Genomic DNA, 17,631 nt, shown 5'->3' on the forward strand with positions numbered 1-17,631 from the left:
CGTTTCCTGGGCATAATTTGTAGAAAAATGCCATAAAATTTAGATATTCTTGTTCGGAAAACGTATGTCCAGGCCTCTATAAGGCCCTTTTTTCGAAAAATGGATAAAAAAAAAATTTCTCTCCAAAAATGCGTCTTTTTTTCAAGTTTCCAAAACGAAATTAGAAAATCGGGGCTTATACCGACATGTGGGATTGTACAAAGAATATTATGAATAAAAAAGTGTAAGGAAATATTACCTCATCGCCTCATAATTCTGTTTAAGAAAATATCACTAAATCTGAATGATTTGGATTGCAAAATAGTTCCTCGATTATCGCGCTGGTGTCGCGTAGCAGAGCCGTTCTTGGGGGTTATTTAGTTTATATCGTTTTACACTTCTATCGTAAATAAAGTTTCGGTAGGTATGAGGTATAATTCGAACGATGGACCTGTATATCTATTTACAGTAATCGTAATCGTAATCGTAATCGTAACAGTCAACTTTAATAAGAATGAAAAGAATAGAGATTTCCCAAACTTCTGAAACTTCCTATTAGACGCCGAGGCGAAACTTGGAGTGTATGCATGTCGGGCAATAATGAATATATACCTTATCTTCATTCTCCATTCTCTTCTTTTAGGAAAGTGGAAAACAAATCGAATTTTATGACAGTGTGCGTTTCAAATTAAGCACACATGGCGACTATTGCTCTACGCATCGTTCGAAAAGATGTAACTTCCAAGTTGAAAGTTAATCTGGAACAAGTTCGACATGGCCATCATATTCGCGGAAAACCGCCGATGATCGCACGCACTTTGAAGCAACGACTGGAGTGTAAGAAAACAGAAATCTATCCATACGCATTGACAAATTGATAAATTAAAATCTGTTCGTATCCTTGATTTTAATTTACGATTGATTTGAGTTTCATTGGATTTTGGAGAATTCATATAGGGGAACGTTGCATGATATTTAACTGTTTATTGTAATAGTATAGTGGATGATATTTTAGTACCTTGAGTAGACTTATAGAACTGGATATTCGTCATGATTTCTTTGACTTTTAGTGCTGAATGAAACAGATCCAGTACTATCGGCTAAAGTGAACATAGGCTTTTCTGTACCAAAAATTTCGCCGCTAAAGAAGCAAGAGTGGACATCCGAACGGAAGAAAAGACGATCCGACGTGGATTTTGAGCGAAGAGTGAGAAACGGACAGTGTGAGCGTTTAATCTGTTTGCGTTAGAAAACAGGATAACGCCAAGATCGATACCAGCACCAGTCTATGTACATGCTCATTTTTCTAGTGTCGATCGACCTGGAAGAAGCGAGGCGAGTATGGTTGGAAACGTCGAGTCCATTCGAGATTCATAAAATCGCAGAACACTATGGTATTTTTCAACACTTGTTCGGGGACGCGTTCTTTTTCCCGGTCGTACCGCTGAGTATCAGTTATGAGATCGACAATGATATTTTCGTCAGAGTTCATTCTGGAAACGTTATAAAACCAGCGGAGGCATGCAAATTGCCGAACATTGATTACAAAGTCAAAGAAAACACGTTATGGACATTGGTAATGTCTACTCCGGATGGAAATTTAGAAAATCCGAACGATGAATATTGTCATTTGTTTCTGTAAGTACCATCGATGATGAAACAACTTTCGATCCGATTATATTATAACAACTTGCACGTGTAACGAATACACGGGATAATCGCAGATGCGATATTTCACTTTTTTTACAGGGGAAACATTCCAGGGAACAAGGTGAACCAAGGCGAACGAATAATGGACTACTTCAAACCGATTCCGGCTAGGGGGGCAGGTTATTATCGTTACGTATTTATTCTTTATAAACAAAATCAGCCGTTGGATTACGGGGAATACAAGAAAACGGAACCTTGGTAAGTGTAACGCCATCGAAAGTATCCACATGCGTATCGTATCGGGACAGGATAAAATTGTCGACGGCTGGCGTTAACAAGCTTACAGTTTACAGCTAAATGAACGCAACTGGAATACGCTAGAATTTTATCGTAAATATCAAGATCATCTTACTCCTGCTGGTTTATCGTTTTTCCAAAGCGATTGGGATTTCACGGTGAAAGAATTCTTTCACACAGAATTAGGTACGTCGACGATCGACAATCGGCTTCTTTAATTCGAACGTGACCATCGACTTTTAATTTTTATTGTGTTCGTATTAATTATGCGTTTCCATTTCCGTTCCTGTACAGATTCAGCAGAGCCAGTGTTTCAGTACGAGTTTCCCAAACCGTACGTTAGACCGCAAGAGTGGTTTCCATTGAAACATCCGTTCAATATTTATATGGATAGATACAAAGATCCGAGAGACGTGATGAAACAATTTTTACTAAGGAAACTGCAGACTGTTCATCCTTTCGCACAGCCGAAGCCACCTCTCAAGTATCCTAATGCTCGTCCCATCAACGGACAATTAGCTTCTTGGCTAAAATTGGCAATACAACACGAACGTTTAGGATGGGGACGTGTGAACGAACTGAAATAAAGTATCGCGTTACATTTACTCTCCGGAATTTGAACGCGCTAATTGTAAACTACTGGATGGCGCTAAGCGTTTTTACGCTACACGCACGTATGTAAATAAATAATATTATACGTATACAATGCGTTGAAAGAGGCACTTCATGTATACTTTTTTTACGCGTTTTATTAACCGCGAGTGTGTACGCGTGTATCGACTCGTCATGAAAGACGAGACGAAAGAAATCCATGTGCGCGTCACGCTAATCTCAAATAGGCTTCCACAGCTTGTTTGCTTCTCAATTTAATATCCGCCCGCGTCGGCACCGAAGAATCAATCGCTTGATGTTCCATGATGAGACCTGGAACGATTACCGAGTCGTGGAGTAACTAGCCACGTCGAGTACGATAGTAAGATTTTAAAATTGATCGAAGAATGCTCACCGGTCGGTTCCAAACCAGCATCATCGAACTTTTGTTTCGAACGATAATTCGAAACGTAAGTTTGATACATGTCCCTCGCTCTTTCTTCTCTGTCTTTGTCGAATTCGAAATTGCTCATTCCGAACAACGCTCCTACTTTGCGACTAACGGTCGACAATAACGCTAAACCTGAGAAAGGAGAAGAATTTATGGAAACATATGAAAATATGTTGAAGACGCTCGAGCTTGAGCTCCTTTCTAATTAACATTTTTTACGCAACCTTCTGTTTCCATCTTTTCTATCATCGGTACGTCGTAACGTTCTTCGGCATCGCCCATAGTCTTCTTCGTTGGTATTCTATTACCTCTTTTAACACAAACGAGCATCGCCACCATGTTTTGTAGCGCCGCTCTAATCTCCATCAACAATTCACCGCGTTCTTTCTTAGAGTTCTTACGATCGAGTTCACGTTTCTTTTGCACCGCTATTTGTTCTAGCAAAATATTTCTGTCCGCGTTGTATCTGAACGAAAGTCAGTACGAACGAGTGAATATAGTAAGCAGTAAAATCGTTTATTCGGCGAAGCAAGAGACAAAAATGTTCTGCTTACTCTTCGGCACTGGCTATAAGGGAATGACCAAAATTTGAAAGCGTGCTCAATGCTTCATTCTTTTTAGTCAATAAAGAGTCTCGCTCCTTAACGTTGCGTTCAAATTGTTCCAGTAATCTTGTTCGTTGTTTCATCTGTTCTTCTAATCTGACGAGCGTTGGGATACATTAAACCGATGATTGTGAAAAAAAAAATCGCGAAACACGCATTACGTACATGATTCGTACGATATACGTACAAATAAAACAAACCAGAAGGGAACGAGGTACCTTGTAAGCAACTCTTGATAAGAACGTACGAGCAACGAATCTTTAATTTTTTCGAATATTCGTTCCAAAGATATTATCTGCTTTTCCAATACTTCGTTCGATACATTGCTAACGCGCGTGATTTCCGTGGTCAATATCGCTTCGCTCTACAATAATTTGTATTATTTTTCATCACGAATCGTACTCGAAACGGAAGTTGTACTCATCACTTTTCACGTCGTTCTTTTTTTTTACCTCCGTTTGTATCAACGATTGGGCGAACGACCACAAATCTTCGACTTGACCGCGCACGAATGTCAGCATGCGTTCTCGTTCCTTCATATTATGCCAAACGTGCCGAGTAGCGCGTTTGTACTTGGATTCTATATCATCCGACTCCTCAGCAACGAGTTGACCCATTATCGTCGTTCGAAGTATCACTTCGCATTGATTTCGGCGATCTTCCTTCAACGCGTCCAACAGAGTTTCGTGATGTATAGCGTCCTATGGATAGTATGCGTTTTCATCATTTAGTGCAGCAACTGACTTGTAGTTATAAATCGCGGGGTCGGGATCAGTCTCGACGATGCCTGCATATTTATATAACTAAGTACATACATTACACCTACCTTCTTTAAAATTTCAAGCATATAGGTATATGTCAAATTTATCGCCTTCGCCGCGTTTTGTTTCGCGATAGACTTTTGATACCGCGATACCAATTGTTGCTGCTGCCGATCCTGCGACCATGGTGCATCTTTTTCTTCCTCGTATATATTGCAAAGTTCCACGTGCTCTATCTTTATCGCGTATTATATACGATTACATACACGTATTATAATAGATAGTTACTATAGTTTGTACCTATCGCATTTCACCATTTTTGCTTATATCGCGACGACTGATTATTTACTTGTAGTTCGAAACACCGTTTCATCTTTCTCTTTTTCTCATAACGCAGCTTATCCAGTTGACGGCGTTTTTGATGATTCTCCTCGTAAATAGAATCGTAAACGTGCTATACAATCAAGAAAACGTACGTGCAGGATCCACGATTAAATAGCGTACAAAATATTATGTACTATTATGGGAGTATTCATCGATGTATACAGGGTACACGCATACAACTTATACTTACCCTCGTCTCTCGGCCTTGGCATCGCAATCGCAAATCTTTACGTGTTTGTAATAGACCGTATAATTGACCTTTTGGAGTCGTTTTCGTTATCTCGTTTACGATTTTTTGATATTTTTTCACGTCTTGTTTATACAAACCCAATTGCCACGACACTCTGTTCTTCAATTTTGCTGCATCTTGCGACCGTATCCTTTTTTCGCGCACTGTTTTAAAATAACGTAATAGCGATCGTACTTACTTACTACGGCGGTAGCCAGCACTCCGAGCACGACACTCACCATGTAATTTAAGGACTCCCCGATACTGTTCCAATTTATCTTTCGTAGACCATCTCCCATCCTTTACTCTGCGAATAGTGTCGATCCGTTTGTAGGATAACATTGCAGTCGGCGGATCTTTTACCCTTCGGAACTCTCCGTAGCCGTAACCCGTACGCACCTAAACTAGCTTTTTGATCGATCAATGTGAGAGACGAGTACCCGCGTTTTACATATGGTCCGTCGTTAACACATTCCTTGTAAAATTTCTTGACAACAATTTCGTTAATATAGCTTCGCGAACAATGAATTGAATTCTGATTCGTTGACATCGGCAATAGATCGTCGCGAAGTTAAGTACGAGGTATGACGTATGACGACGATTTACGATACGCGATTCGACAGTTTCGAGTTGCCAGTGCCAGTTTCTACCATTTCTACCGAATCGCCAACCAATACTTGTCCGATGCGATCCGGTTATCACACAATCTCTCCAGTTCCGGCTATTACACGCATACGTTTGAGGTAAGTTATTGTATGCGAAATAAAAAGAAACTTTACAGTTTAGAGAATAACGTGCAACTTTATTTTACATATGTACGTACAAAGATGTATATACGTGATCCGCGCGCGTACCAGCGAAAAATCTGAAAGATTCTAGATTTCTTTCTGTAGACTATCTCTCTATAGACTAGAACGTTAGAATTATGCGTGTGTAATTATATCGATCGATGATCGATCCCGAAGATTCAGCCTCTGTCATCTCATCTAGCATTCGTCGATGCGAGATGCAGTAGCACAGGCTAAATCGACGGACGAATTCCGGACCTACACACGATATACATTATACCTCATACATTATACATACATCGGCTCCTTCTATTTCTTCGTTTATTCCTTTTTCCTATAATTCTATCCTATTCTGTTTTTCTAAACCTTCATTATTTATCCTAAGCTCATTCGAATCAACTTTGTAACCGAAATACAAACGTTGTTTCTTTTCTTCTTCTCTTCACATCGCGAAACTATGTACTATGCTAACGAATTTGAATGAAACGCGTCCTACATACGCGTAGAGATCGGTGGCACGTATGCGACGATATGGTAGTGGAACCAGGAAATGAAAAGTGCGAACACGAGTCGACGACGTTCATCGTTATTGGAATGCAAAAACTAAGATCGGACGAAAGTTCTCGATTGAGCGAGATACGGTCCGTTAATTTCTCTCTTTATTATCTGATAAAAGCTATCAGACAAAGCTCAATGAGGCGATCGATTATTTATAATTATAATCATGTAACGCGAACAAGTGTGTTGAAAAGATAAACGTTAACGATAAGCATCGCGCATAAACGCGTTCCAAACGAAGATCAAGAAGTGACTAATAATACTAGCCGCCGAGGGAACGCGAGATCGCGAGGTAACCATTCGCGTCGAGTGATCGACGATAGTCTCAAATAACTACGGAAACGCAGTGACCGACGATCAGCTTTGTTGATATGTATGATTTGACGTATTTTGCGAGCAAAAAAGCGCGAACAATCATCTCGCGTCTTCGAGATGTAATCGGGTACTATTAACGTTTAAACGTCTTTATACGACCTGCAAGGTGGCGGAGGTGCGCTCCATATCCCGTTTTCTCGGCAAGTAGGTTTCCTTACCGGTTCCAAAGGAGTTACATATCCTGGCGAACAAGTTACCTGGAAAATAACGTGAACGCGATATGTACAACGTGTAGAAACCAACCAATGAACTATGTCAGTTTTCGACTGTGTACCTGTATATTATCGCCCGGTTTGTACCAAAATTTAAGAGGTGCGATTTGTCCATGAGGTGGATCGCCCGGATAAGGACATCTCACTTTACCTGCGTCAACAAAAATCAACACCGTCGATTACGTCGTCATAACGTCAGACGTGAAACGATAAACGATAAACGGTTAATAGATTCATTTACATATACGAATGTGTAAACGCGTCCAAGTGGTAAGTGGAGTAAGAAAACTTACAAACCGGAGTTGGATGAGACCACGTTCCATTCTCTGTACATATTATAGAGGCCTCGCCTAGCAGTTGATGACCAGGCAAACAAGCGAACCTGACGAGCGCGCCAACTTTGTAGACGCGGACCCGTGATTGTTTCCTTCCCATCGATTTGTTATTGTTGGATCGATTCGATCGTTCCACGATACGTCCACTCTTCGGCGCCAGTGGAATCGGACAAGTGATTTCTGAAAATGGATCATTACGCGGACGCGTGTCACGAGTAAAAATAATAGTAATGATAAATCGTAACGCCTACCGATACATTCAGGTATACCGCCGCTCCACGAACCGTCTCCTTGGCACTCCAAACTCTGTGAACCTACCAATTTATGGCCCCACATGCACGCGAACACCGCTTTACTGCCATACGTATTGTTGTATTCGATCAGCTGTAACCACGCGTCATCGGCCGTATCCATCTGCGGACACTGGATCGTGTCGCACCGTGGTACGTCACCGGACCATTTACCTGCAACACGTTTCTTTTCAACTTTCTTCTTTTCTTTCGTCTGACCGCGATTAGGTCCTACTCACCATTGTATTGGCACGTGATGCCCGCTGCGCCTTCCAGTTTGTATCCGACAGGACATTCGAACACCGCGTTGTGACCCATACGCGCACCCTCGATTTTACCGACCAACGGTGGTTCGGGTAATTTCAAGATGGGACACTGAACATCTGTGAATCGGACAATGCCACCAATGCATCGTCCCAAATTAATTACAAACATCTGATACAGTTTCCACGAATTAATGATGCGTATAAGTATACGTATAATATACGTCGTACTTATATAGTAAATAAGGAAACGGTAGTAACGTTAAAAACGCGAAAACACTTACCGACGACATGAACGCGTATAGAGTTCGACAAGCCGCGGGGTGTTGAGCACGTGTATACTCCTGAATCTTGTGCTTTTGCGTAATATATCGATAGCCGATACTTCCAGTCTCTTTCGCGGGCAGCGATCGCCCACCCTAAATTTCGTCAAATAGCGTCAATCACGATGACGTACGCGCATACGGGTCTACCATCGGGGCCATATATCGACCATCTATGCATCGCATAGATAGGAAACGCAATAACGATAAACAGTCTTATTACCGGTCAAATATTGACGAAATGTCGAAGTCCAAGTCCATTCTGGATTACCGAGTTTCCTGGCAAACAAACATTCCAAGTGAAGAATGCTTCCGGGGAAAACGGCGAGAGCACCGGATGGTTCAATAGCAGCCGAACCTGCCGGTAATCCAAACACGATCGTCGGTGGTACAGCCTCTGTTTCTCCTCAAACAATCAATGAGAGGAGACCAATTACGAAACAGGACCGAGTAACGATTAATAGTTGTATATTCAATACATGCTGCGGCGAATGGAGTGGAAGGGACAAGATCAATCTACGTCGCTCACTCGAAATGCCATATCCTACCAGGAATTAGAAGAAACGTATACATTTTGGTACGCTCACCGGTGTAGTTGGAGATAGCGGTCGTCGGAATGCAAGATGGTAGTTTGCCGTTCCAACTGGCGTTACGGCAATGCAACTGAGAATCGCCAACTAGTTTGTATTTGCCAAGTTCTCTGCATCGTATCGTTACGCGTTCCCCATGAGGTACAGTGATCTTATTTACCTAGCGACAAATACGTCAGTTTTACAGTAAGTAGATGTTGTGGTCATTGTATCGTTTCGTCGATGATACGCTGTACGTAGTATCAATCGACAAGATTTCTCGACAATTTATAAACGATGTTCGTTGCACGTAACTTACGGATATCGTGATATTCTTGTACGTAACGATCAAGAGTGGATGAAGACCCGCGAGTTCGCAACCCTTTTGAAATCCAATGGCTTGGCCTACAAACAGACGTCACGATTACTCTCATATACGTGTATACGTGCCGTCCGGTTCAGAATTATGTACATTCGTGATTCCGATCGTTTTCGGTTTTAATTCGTCTGGTATTCAAACACAGAGCATAGAGCACGTGTTCATTGTTGTCGCGTACACGGCGCGACGGCACACGGCAGACAACTTACGCATGTGCGTTTGTCGATGGCGCATGCTCAACTTAGTTTCACTGGACGTGGTTCAATAGCAGTCTCAAAATTCTAAATAAAATACCAACCGGACGATTTCGAAAATCATGCGGGCAATTAAAATTTGAAACGAGCGATCCTTATCGTTAGAGATGCTGCGATTTTGAAAGAGACTTTTTCCGATCACTAGTCGATGCCCATTAGTTGTCTCGTAGTCAACAATCAACAATTCTTATAGTCTTCGTCGTCGTCGTCGTCGTCATTCAATGGAACAGCTAAACTCATGCACATGCAATATACGAATATTTAGATAAAAGAAACGCACCTATTTCTTTCGCATCGGAAAATGTAATTATTGTTGATAAACCGAGTAATAGCGCGTAGAATGTTGCGGCTAATTTCATAATGTTAGGTGGTACACTTTCGCAGAATTTCCCTCTTTCCTTCTTCTCGATCGACATGCTTTTCGTTCAATCCGAGTTTGCATATCAGCATACAGAGTCGATCCTAGTCGAGTCAGCTAGCGAAAACTCGGTAACTCGAGAACGGAGTAAGGAACGATTCCGAGTAAACGCACGGTAAACCGCAAGTGGATGCATACACATTCACGATAGTTTGTTCACCGATAGCGTATACGTTTGCGTATGCACTCCATGCACGTGTGTGATACTCACATACTCGTATCGAAAAAAGTCGCAAACCGATCGGAAGAATACATGTACGATACGCAAGGGATGATGATCAATGTGAGAACCGACGTTGATACTAATTTCATCATTAGCGTCTGCAACCGCAGCCGACACATACTGCACGCAGTCACGCAGATCACGCACTACGCACTGTCAGTACTACTACTACTACTGCCACTGCACGATTTCAACTCCCACTCAACTACAGTAGAAGAAAGATGGATAGATGACAGACCCTTTCTTTAAACCGCACCGCACACACGCACATCCATACAATAAGTAAGTACGTAATGTTAGTGTTGTTAGGTTAGATATTTGAAAACGCGAATTCGCAGTACGGTTCCGGAGCGGGAGCGTTCGGAGCAGTCAAAACGGTTAAAACTCGAAACTTGAAACAAATGAGAAATGTCTTTCATTCTCACACTTTGGAGATGCAATTTTGGCCCTCGGCTCTTTAACGCTTACGAAGTACTGCAAAATGGTCACCTGATAGCTGTACGTATTGATTAATACTACGAAATGTTTCCGCTACGCTAGTATACAGGAGAAGAGAGGTTATACGAATAAATGAATTTATTTCAGAAACCGTACGAAGCTAACATCTTGGAACGATTAAGTGATCAAATCGTAATTTGTGTAAGTAAACGTGGCGCAAATGAAAATTGTGCCGTCTTGCCAGGAACTTTTGTACCATATTCGAACTCTGATCGAGATGATGTGTACAATGACGTTGACGAATTCTAATTTTCTAATAAGCGATTACGCGATTACAGTTTTTACGTTTTTCCTATTGAGAGTCAATCTACCGTTGAATCGTTTCTTTCTGATCATACACAGATAGACTTCTAGTAAATAGAAAAATCGGTTCCAATAAGAATAAAATTCAGTTTGCAGCAATTTGGTCCATAAGTCCGTATACGATTCCGTTGGTGGCTATCCTCTTCTATCACCAAACTTACACGTACGTAACGGAGAATGTTGGTTCTCTGAGCAATCTAATAGCGCGCATCAGTGCAGTTTTCGTGATGTCGTTCGCTGCACGTGGTTACTCGAGAGCTACTAATCCGGTCTACGTGAAATTCTTGACTACGCTGACCGAAGCAAACGCTCGTTATGACGCAGAAACGAGGCAAGAACTCGAAAAATACCACTTTGAATTCTGGGCAAAACCCGTCGATTTCAACGCGAATCAGAGCGAAGTGGAAAGGTAAATTTGTCGTTTACTTTATCGAGTAATCCGTTCGATGCAAAATGTTAGAAATAAGTAAGCTGGAAGTACTTATTTTTTTGCAATTTACATTTGCATTTGTGTCGATAGGGATACGACCAGAGAAAGATTAACATTAGAGACGATTAGTCAATCCAGTGGTCGCGTAAAAAGACTGGCTGGTAAAGAGTTTATGTTTGCGTTACCTTGTAAATTTTTATCCTACATCGTAGCTCATACCTTTGCTATCAAGATGATATATCCTGGAAGCGTGTTCGTTCTTAATTGGGCGTTACTGCGTAAGTTAACTAATAGTATAATTATCGTCCATTACTATTCGTCGATCCACGATCGTCTTCGTTGTGTATACAGGTTCTACTCTTTTGCAAGGCAGAATACAGAAAAAGCTCAAGTACAATGGGGAAAGATATAAATTGTTAACCGTGGATAATAACGAAATCGATGCTATGTTCATAGATCAACGTCAAAGGTACATTATTTCTCTCTATCCAATTCAAACGTTTTATCTCAACGTTGATCTCTACGTAAATATGAACTTTGTAGATTGCGCAATGGTAATACATTGGTTATCACGTGTGAAGGAAATTTTGGCTTCTACGAAATTGGTATCGTACAAACTCCGTTGAGCAAAGGATATTCTATACTAGGATGGAATCATCCAGGTTTCGGTAGTAGTACTGTAAGCATTATATTAAAAAACATGCATTTGGAGATTTAATAATGTAGGTAATGACGTTGGAAAATATTTAAAAAGGGTGCGCCTTATCCGTCGCAAGAAGAAAATGCAGTCGATTGCGTGATGCGTTTCGCAATCGAACGATTAAAATTTCCTGAGGAACGAATAATTATTTACGGATGGAGTATCGGCGGATATACTGCAACGTGGGCCGCTATGAACTATCCATCGATCCAGAGTTTGGTAAGATGATCGATGCTAGGAAAATGTTATCGATCGTATATGTCCGTACCCGTATAAAACTCATTTAATCGCTTTCCGAACGAAAGGATAGCGCGTTACGTAGGGTATAATACATTTTGTAGATACTAGATGCGACGTTCGATGATGTACTTCCATTAGCTATCATGACGATGCCCCCGTGGCTGGAAGGTTTGGTACGAAACATTATCAGAGACTATTTCAATTTGAATATTGCCGAACAATTAAATAGGTACTACGTACAACGTATATCGCCGATTGCCGCGTGTCATCGCACAAGTACGTGAGAATGAACGATATTTGTCTATTTTCAAGATACAACGGGACGGTATTGTTGATACGAAGGACAGAAGATGAAATAGTATGTACGCCCAATGTTAACCGTTTATCGGGGAACCGAGGTAACGTGTTGCTTACGAAACTTTTGATGCGACGTTATCCACATCTTTTTACGGGAGCTCCAAAAAATTTGAAGTTATTGGAAAGATTTCTGTCATACGACATAAATAGCATAGGTGAGGAGTAAGTTACGGTTACAATAATTAGGATAATTCTGGACGAGCTCGAAGCTTCGATCTTAATTTTTAAGTAGGAAACAACAATCTTGTTATTATTTTTATCATGAGACATGTGTTTTTTTTCAGCGTCGCCCAACAGTCCATATTTTAGTTTCGATATGGTAACAGTCGATAGAAATGTATGTTCAAAACTAGTTGAATTTGAGGTAAGAAAGAATGGTGGTGCCGTGATATATCCCTCGGCGCTTGGGGAAGACTGGGATTCCGATAAGAAACAGCAATTAATATTATTTCTCGTACGTAAACGCCTCGCATGTTCGTATCGATATCGATACTAAACGTTCTATCGTAAATTCGCGTAATTTTCCTTGTATTTTAGGTAACTCAATACATGAAGGATCAGCAAACGTCGCATTGCATGTCGTTAGAACCGGATTTATTTCAACCAGGTTGGAATCCTTACCTCACCACAGAATAATACGAAATTTGTTTCAAGTTCTTCTCCTTCTCGTTGTTATCAATGTAATAGGAACGATCAAAAGTCGCGACGAACGATGAGTGAATCGCTTTCAATGCATTTCACGTTAATAAGTTTTAATTTAATGAACGGGTAAACGATGAACGACGATCGGGTATTTATTCCGTACGGTGATTTTCAGTCGTAATTTCGTTGCAAGTTGAAAGCTACGCTACGTTTAACTACAATATAAAGACGAATTTGATACGCGTCGATTCGATTCATTTCGGTAGCTGGATGACTTGCGAATACGCCCGATTTACTACGAAAGTAAAGTAAATGTTTACATACAAAATGAAAAAAAATTCATTTTATTTATATTCGACGTATCGATGTTGTATAAAACGATTATTGTGCGTCCAAGAAAATGTTCAATAATTATTACTTATGCTTTGTGTATGACTTAATACAGCTTTAAGGGAATCTTTTATATCCTGAAACGAATCTATGCCAACTTTCGTTCTACTCGTTTTAACTGGCTTTTCCAAAAACAATTTCAATGTGTTTCGTGTTTCTTCTAGAAAATAATCTTTTTGACTAACCATTTCCAAAGCTTTGAAACAACCTTCCAGATTCCAGTCGATCTTCCCACTTTTTTTATCTTCGGCCTTAATTGAAAAAAAAAGGAAGATATTAAGCGTACAGGAGTATGTAAACTACAATTACTTAGTTTTGGAAAAACGAAAGTATACCTTTATTAAACCTAAGTTAACCAGTAAAGCGTTATTCCAGACCGAAGTCTGATCATTTTCCACTGCGAAGGAACATAACTTGAAATACAGGGCATCTGTGAGATGATTAGCCTTCGTCCTGATATCGACGTAACCGCTCGTACTGAATGCCGATACCTTCATAACAATTTTCGTAAATTCTTCCACGAACCTTAATTCCGATGATGCATCGGCATTTTTTGACAGATTCTAAAACATAAACGCAGATCAATCTTAGATATGATGAAGTATATCGTGATGGTATTAAAACCGTAAATCTTAACGTACCTTGGCTTCATTTACAAACTCCTCCACGGCGTTCTTTTCCAATAGTAACAACTTTTCTCCCGTTGGTGATTTTAAAAATTCCACTACGGATACCGTGGCCGATCGTGTGACATTACCATTCGCGATTCTGCCACTATTTCCTTTCCTGTCGTTTCGCTCTTCTCCCAGTACCACCACCCTCTCCTCTTCCTCCATCACTCCCAGTTCTACATCATCGTTCTCGTCCTCGTCTTCATCCTCGTATTCATCCTCTTCCTCATCAAGCTCTTCCTCCTCCTGTTCCTCGTCTTCGTTTTCTTCCAATCCCTCCTCGTTTTCGTCCGTCTCGTTTTCATTGCCGCTCTCGTCTTCGTCGAGCGTACCCAACGAGTCAATCCTTCCGGACATTCGAAGGGAGTCACGCAAAGCAGCACGACCCGTTTTGCCAAAGACGTTTCCGTCCAATTGTAAAGATACCAATTGCTGCTTATCAGCCATAGCGTTGGCTATGAGAATGGCGCCTCTCGAGCGGATTTCGTTAAAACTCAAATTAAGTTCGGCAAGTAACGGGTAATTGCCCTCAACTCCCAACGCTTGCGTCAATGCGATGCTCCCTTTAGTTTTCAGTAGACAATCGCCGAGATTAAGTTGCTCCAAATTTTTGAAATTCGGTAACGCTTTGGCGATCGCTTGAGCTCCCTTAAAACCCACTGTGTTATCGTTGAGATTTAAAATTCGTAGTCCAGGGTTAGAAGACAACCCATTGGCAAGCGCCGTTATGCCTGGGTGACATATACCATTCTGAGGCATAACCACTTCTTCCAACGTGGTTAATTTCTGGAAAACTGATGCCAGAGCTTTGGCACCATCGTTCTCTAGTCTGTTTCTTCCAGCAACGAATACTTTCAATGCCAAAGGAGGAGATCCTGAAGCATGAAATCAGACCAGACGAGTGTGTTAGTCTTCGATATCTTTCAACTTTCAACGAAATAATGATGTATCTTACCTGCTCGACAACTGTTGTCGTAACAATCTGACAATGCTTTTGCCAACATTTCGCCACCACATATTCCGAGTCCATTGTTATTTAATCTTAACACACGGAGAGAATAGCACGTATCAGATGTTAGAAAATTTGCCAATCCCTGGATTCCGATAGGACCGAAAGCGTTGTCACTCAAATCAAGTTCGTAAAGACGAGTGCCCGCGGTACACAGAGCATTGCCAAGATATTCGAGAGATTTAGGTATTTCCGACTTTAAACGGCCAGTAAACATATCCTTCCATAGAGCACGTTTCAACGTGGAACCATTGTCTTTAAGTGCCTTGGCCACAGCTTTGGCAGCGTGCGGTCCTAATGTATTTCCTTCCAAATCCAGGTACTCGAGATTTGGGCATGTTCGTATTGCTTCAACGATCGTCAACGCTAAACGAATAATAAATTAAACAAATCTTCAACCCGTACATATCAAGTCACCTAATAAAACGTCACATCACCAAACAAATCATAGGTAGATAGCAAATAGTAGTATAGTAATTTTAATTAAACTACTCACCGTCTTGTTCGGTATCAAGCTTCAGCGATTTGTTTGCGAAAGACACACCGGTGCCGGCATCATCGCTCTGGGCGACCTTCCTCAACTGATTCCCAATTTCATTCAAATCGAACAAAGACATCCCGTTCAAGTTGTCTAATCACACTTTCAATTTTATATTTCTTGTTAATCGTCGATGTTTCTTTCTCAACAGTCGAATGCTCGGATCGATTACTCGCCCATTTAATGCAAATAACGACTTAACGTATCATAACCACTTTATAGCCATTCCTAATTTGGATTATTGCGTTGACAAGCGTAAATTAGAAATTAAAGAGCACAGTATAAAACGAACCAATCAGTTTACGTTATAAATAGGAATAGTACGATTCGCGACACTGTAATCTACGCTACTACACTGTATTATAATTATGAATACAATAGCGATCCGTTGTATTTTCTATTGTTGCACGTTGCACCACGCGACACGCGCTGCCGTTGAACAAGCACGTTGACGTTGGCGCTGATAGAAACGCGGGAAAACTACACGGAATTGTACCAACCTGAAATCAGTGCTGAAACCTCAATCGTTGACAAATAATCGTATGATTACGTAGAAATTTTCTCTTGTGTCAATTTCAACTGAAATTGTAAGCAACCGAAATCGTGAGTCATCAACAATTAAAGTGTACACAGATATAGTTCAATCAATTTGTTCTATCACTTTATCTATCTTTATTTATCTTTGATAAAGTATATGCACCTAACACGTAGTAGTGTGCATTACTGTGTGTGCATGTAATCACCGAGGAGAGATTACTGAAGAGTGGCAGGCCTTTTTGCAGGTAATAGCAGTGTACCTACAACTTTTATTTGAAGCACTTCTCTAAATTCTGAGAAAAAAATTTTTATCTTTCCGGAATTTCATCAAGCTTGACCCTTAGGGATCGGTAATGTAATTTAGTTGAGCAAGCTGAAGTTGACCGGTATCGGAAGATGGATTTCCCGCCAATCCGCCACACACCAAATCCAAATCGGTTTATACGCGACTCATCTGTATAATGCTTGTGCACAGCCATAGTTACGCCCGCACTCACAATCTCGCAATTACAATTGCAGTTGGCACGGTTGGCATTGTAAACCAAAGATGCCAGATTGAGGACGGGAGCCACCGAGAATCAGCCCCTCCACTTATGCACACTATCGCATGGTATCCGTGTGCTCCGAGTTCGGTTCAATTTCGGCTCAGTAGAAAGAGAAGGCGAAACATCAGTCCATTACTCTTGCTCCTGATGCACTAAAGTACAACAGTCGTCAGTCGGCTGCAAGCAGTCGGAGCAAGTGTGATGGACTGATGTTTCGCCTTCTTTTTCTACTGAACCGAAGTTGAACCGAGCTCGGAGCACACGGATACGATGCGATAGTGTGCGCAAGTGGAGGGGCTGATTCTCGGTAGCTCCCGTCTTCAATCTGGCATCTTTGCTGTCGACTTGTCGAGTATCGGTGTCGGCCGTCGGCAGCGTCGACACTGTCGGCAGTTTCAGCAGTCAGCAGCAGTCAGTTGCAGGTTGCAGCAGGTTGCAGTGATTATAGTTTGCGATCTAGTCGATTACGATTACCGTTTGTTATTCGCGCTCACAGCTATCATCTTACCATCGATAGCCAGTTGCATAGTTCAGTAGTCACACGCACACACGTACACGCTGGTATTCATTCGCATCATCCGTGCATCAGCGACGACCACCGCACCTGACTGTACCAACAATTGCCAGCGACCAGTCCCAGGCGGCCAACCCAGACCCAGACTCTCGGAGCAAACTCAACGAACACACGATTCACGGACATGAAATGAAGATCCGAACCTACTCACAGTTGATACCAGTTCTATCAGTTCGATCCTCGAACCGTGACTAATTCATACCACCCGTGTGTATGTGTTTCTCCTGTCGAGTTTGCGTTGGTCGCGATCTTAGGCCTAGCGC

At 41.4% G+C, this 17,631-nt stretch overlaps 5 protein-coding genes across 14 annotated transcripts; 2 read left to right on the plus strand and 3 right to left on the minus strand.

Annotated features, from left to right (window-relative positions):
- Positions 1-294: 294 nt before the first annotated feature.
- Positions 295-2,627, plus strand: mRpL38 (mitochondrial ribosomal protein L38). Of its 3 annotated transcripts, none has more exons than XM_018037749.2 (7): positions 295-399; positions 623-816; positions 1,050-1,202; positions 1,290-1,617; positions 1,729-1,887; positions 1,976-2,112; positions 2,221-2,627. In XM_018037749.2, the coding sequence occupies exons 2-7, from the start codon at positions 678-680 to the stop codon at positions 2,511-2,513; spliced, it is 1,209 nt and encodes a 402-aa protein (XP_017893238.1). In that variant the 5' UTR covers positions 295-399; positions 623-677; the 3' UTR covers positions 2,514-2,627. The 3 variants fall into 3 exon arrangements, with proteins under 3 accessions (XP_017893238.1, XP_017893248.1, XP_026666910.1); XM_018037759.2 differs by lacking the exon at positions 295-399 and adding an exon at positions 410-560; XM_026811109.1 differs by lacking the exon at positions 295-399 and having other exon boundaries at positions 410-816.
- Positions 2,628-2,733: 106 nt separating this feature from the next.
- Positions 2,734-5,620, minus strand: LOC108632883 (uncharacterized). Its single transcript, XM_018037738.2, has 10 exons — positions 5,187-5,620; positions 4,909-5,111; positions 4,684-4,788; positions 4,400-4,570; positions 4,026-4,274; positions 3,792-3,937; positions 3,523-3,669; positions 3,193-3,434; positions 2,933-3,100; positions 2,734-2,850 (listed from the first exon to the last, which is right to left on the minus strand). The coding sequence occupies exons 1-10, from the start codon at positions 5,287-5,289 to the stop codon at positions 2,747-2,749; spliced, it is 1,638 nt and encodes a 545-aa protein (XP_017893227.1). The 5' UTR covers positions 5,290-5,620; the 3' UTR covers positions 2,734-2,746.
- A 108-nt stretch (positions 5,621-5,728) lies between these two features.
- Positions 5,729-10,124, minus strand: hig (locomotion-related protein hikaru genki). Of its 3 annotated transcripts, none has more exons than XM_018037954.2 (10): positions 9,574-10,124; positions 8,980-9,065; positions 8,679-8,841; positions 8,315-8,488; positions 8,053-8,187; positions 7,745-7,888; positions 7,467-7,679; positions 7,174-7,395; positions 6,943-7,031; positions 5,729-6,865 (listed from the first exon to the last, which is right to left on the minus strand). In XM_018037954.2, exons 1-10 carry the CDS (start codon positions 9,707-9,709, stop codon positions 6,749-6,751), a joined length of 1,479 nt encoding a protein of 492 aa, XP_017893443.1. In that variant the 5' UTR covers positions 9,710-10,124; the 3' UTR covers positions 5,729-6,748. The 3 variants fall into 3 exon arrangements, with proteins under 3 accessions (XP_017893443.1, XP_026666880.1, XP_026666888.1); XM_026811079.1 differs by having other exon boundaries at positions 8,315-8,497; XM_026811087.1 differs by lacking the exon at positions 5,729-6,865 and having other exon boundaries at positions 7,178-7,395; positions 8,315-8,497.
- LOC108633015 (protein ABHD16A) lies at positions 10,125-13,521 on the plus strand. The gene is made up of 12 exons (XM_018037927.2): positions 10,125-10,216; positions 10,273-10,432; positions 10,520-10,573; positions 10,825-11,144; positions 11,256-11,443; positions 11,517-11,634; positions 11,709-11,844; positions 11,920-12,084; positions 12,207-12,334; positions 12,418-12,617; positions 12,747-12,916; positions 13,000-13,521. The coding sequence occupies exons 2-12, from the start codon at positions 10,343-10,345 to the stop codon at positions 13,096-13,098; spliced, it is 1,668 nt and encodes a 555-aa protein (XP_017893416.1). The 5' UTR covers positions 10,125-10,216; positions 10,273-10,342; the 3' UTR covers positions 13,099-13,521.
- RanGAP (Ran GTPase activating protein) lies at positions 13,433-17,606 on the minus strand. 6 transcript variants are annotated; one of them, XM_026811028.1, is made up of 7 exons: positions 17,303-17,336; positions 16,213-16,224; positions 15,671-15,805; positions 15,121-15,540; positions 14,136-15,040; positions 13,830-14,057; positions 13,433-13,745 (listed from the first exon to the last, which is right to left on the minus strand). In XM_026811028.1, exons 1-7 carry the CDS (start codon positions 17,319-17,321, stop codon positions 13,509-13,511), a joined length of 1,956 nt encoding a protein of 651 aa, XP_026666829.1. In that variant the 5' UTR covers positions 17,322-17,336; the 3' UTR covers positions 13,433-13,508. The 6 variants fall into 6 exon arrangements, with proteins under 6 accessions (XP_026666829.1, XP_026666831.1, XP_017893369.1 ...); XM_026811030.1 differs by having other exon boundaries at positions 16,213-16,231; positions 17,303-17,320; XM_018037880.2 differs by lacking the exons at positions 16,213-16,224; positions 17,303-17,336 and adding an exon at positions 17,520-17,606 and having other exon boundaries at positions 15,671-16,212.
- Between the last annotated feature and the right edge of the window lie 25 nt (positions 17,607-17,631).

Source organism: Ceratina calcarata, unplaced genomic scaffold (genome assembly GCF_001652005.2).
Source record: "Ceratina calcarata isolate Rehan_Ccalc_2016 unplaced genomic scaffold, ASM165200v1 scaffold110.2, whole genome shotgun sequence".
Classification (NCBI taxonomy): domain Eukaryota; kingdom Metazoa; phylum Arthropoda; class Insecta; order Hymenoptera; family Apidae; genus Ceratina; species Ceratina calcarata.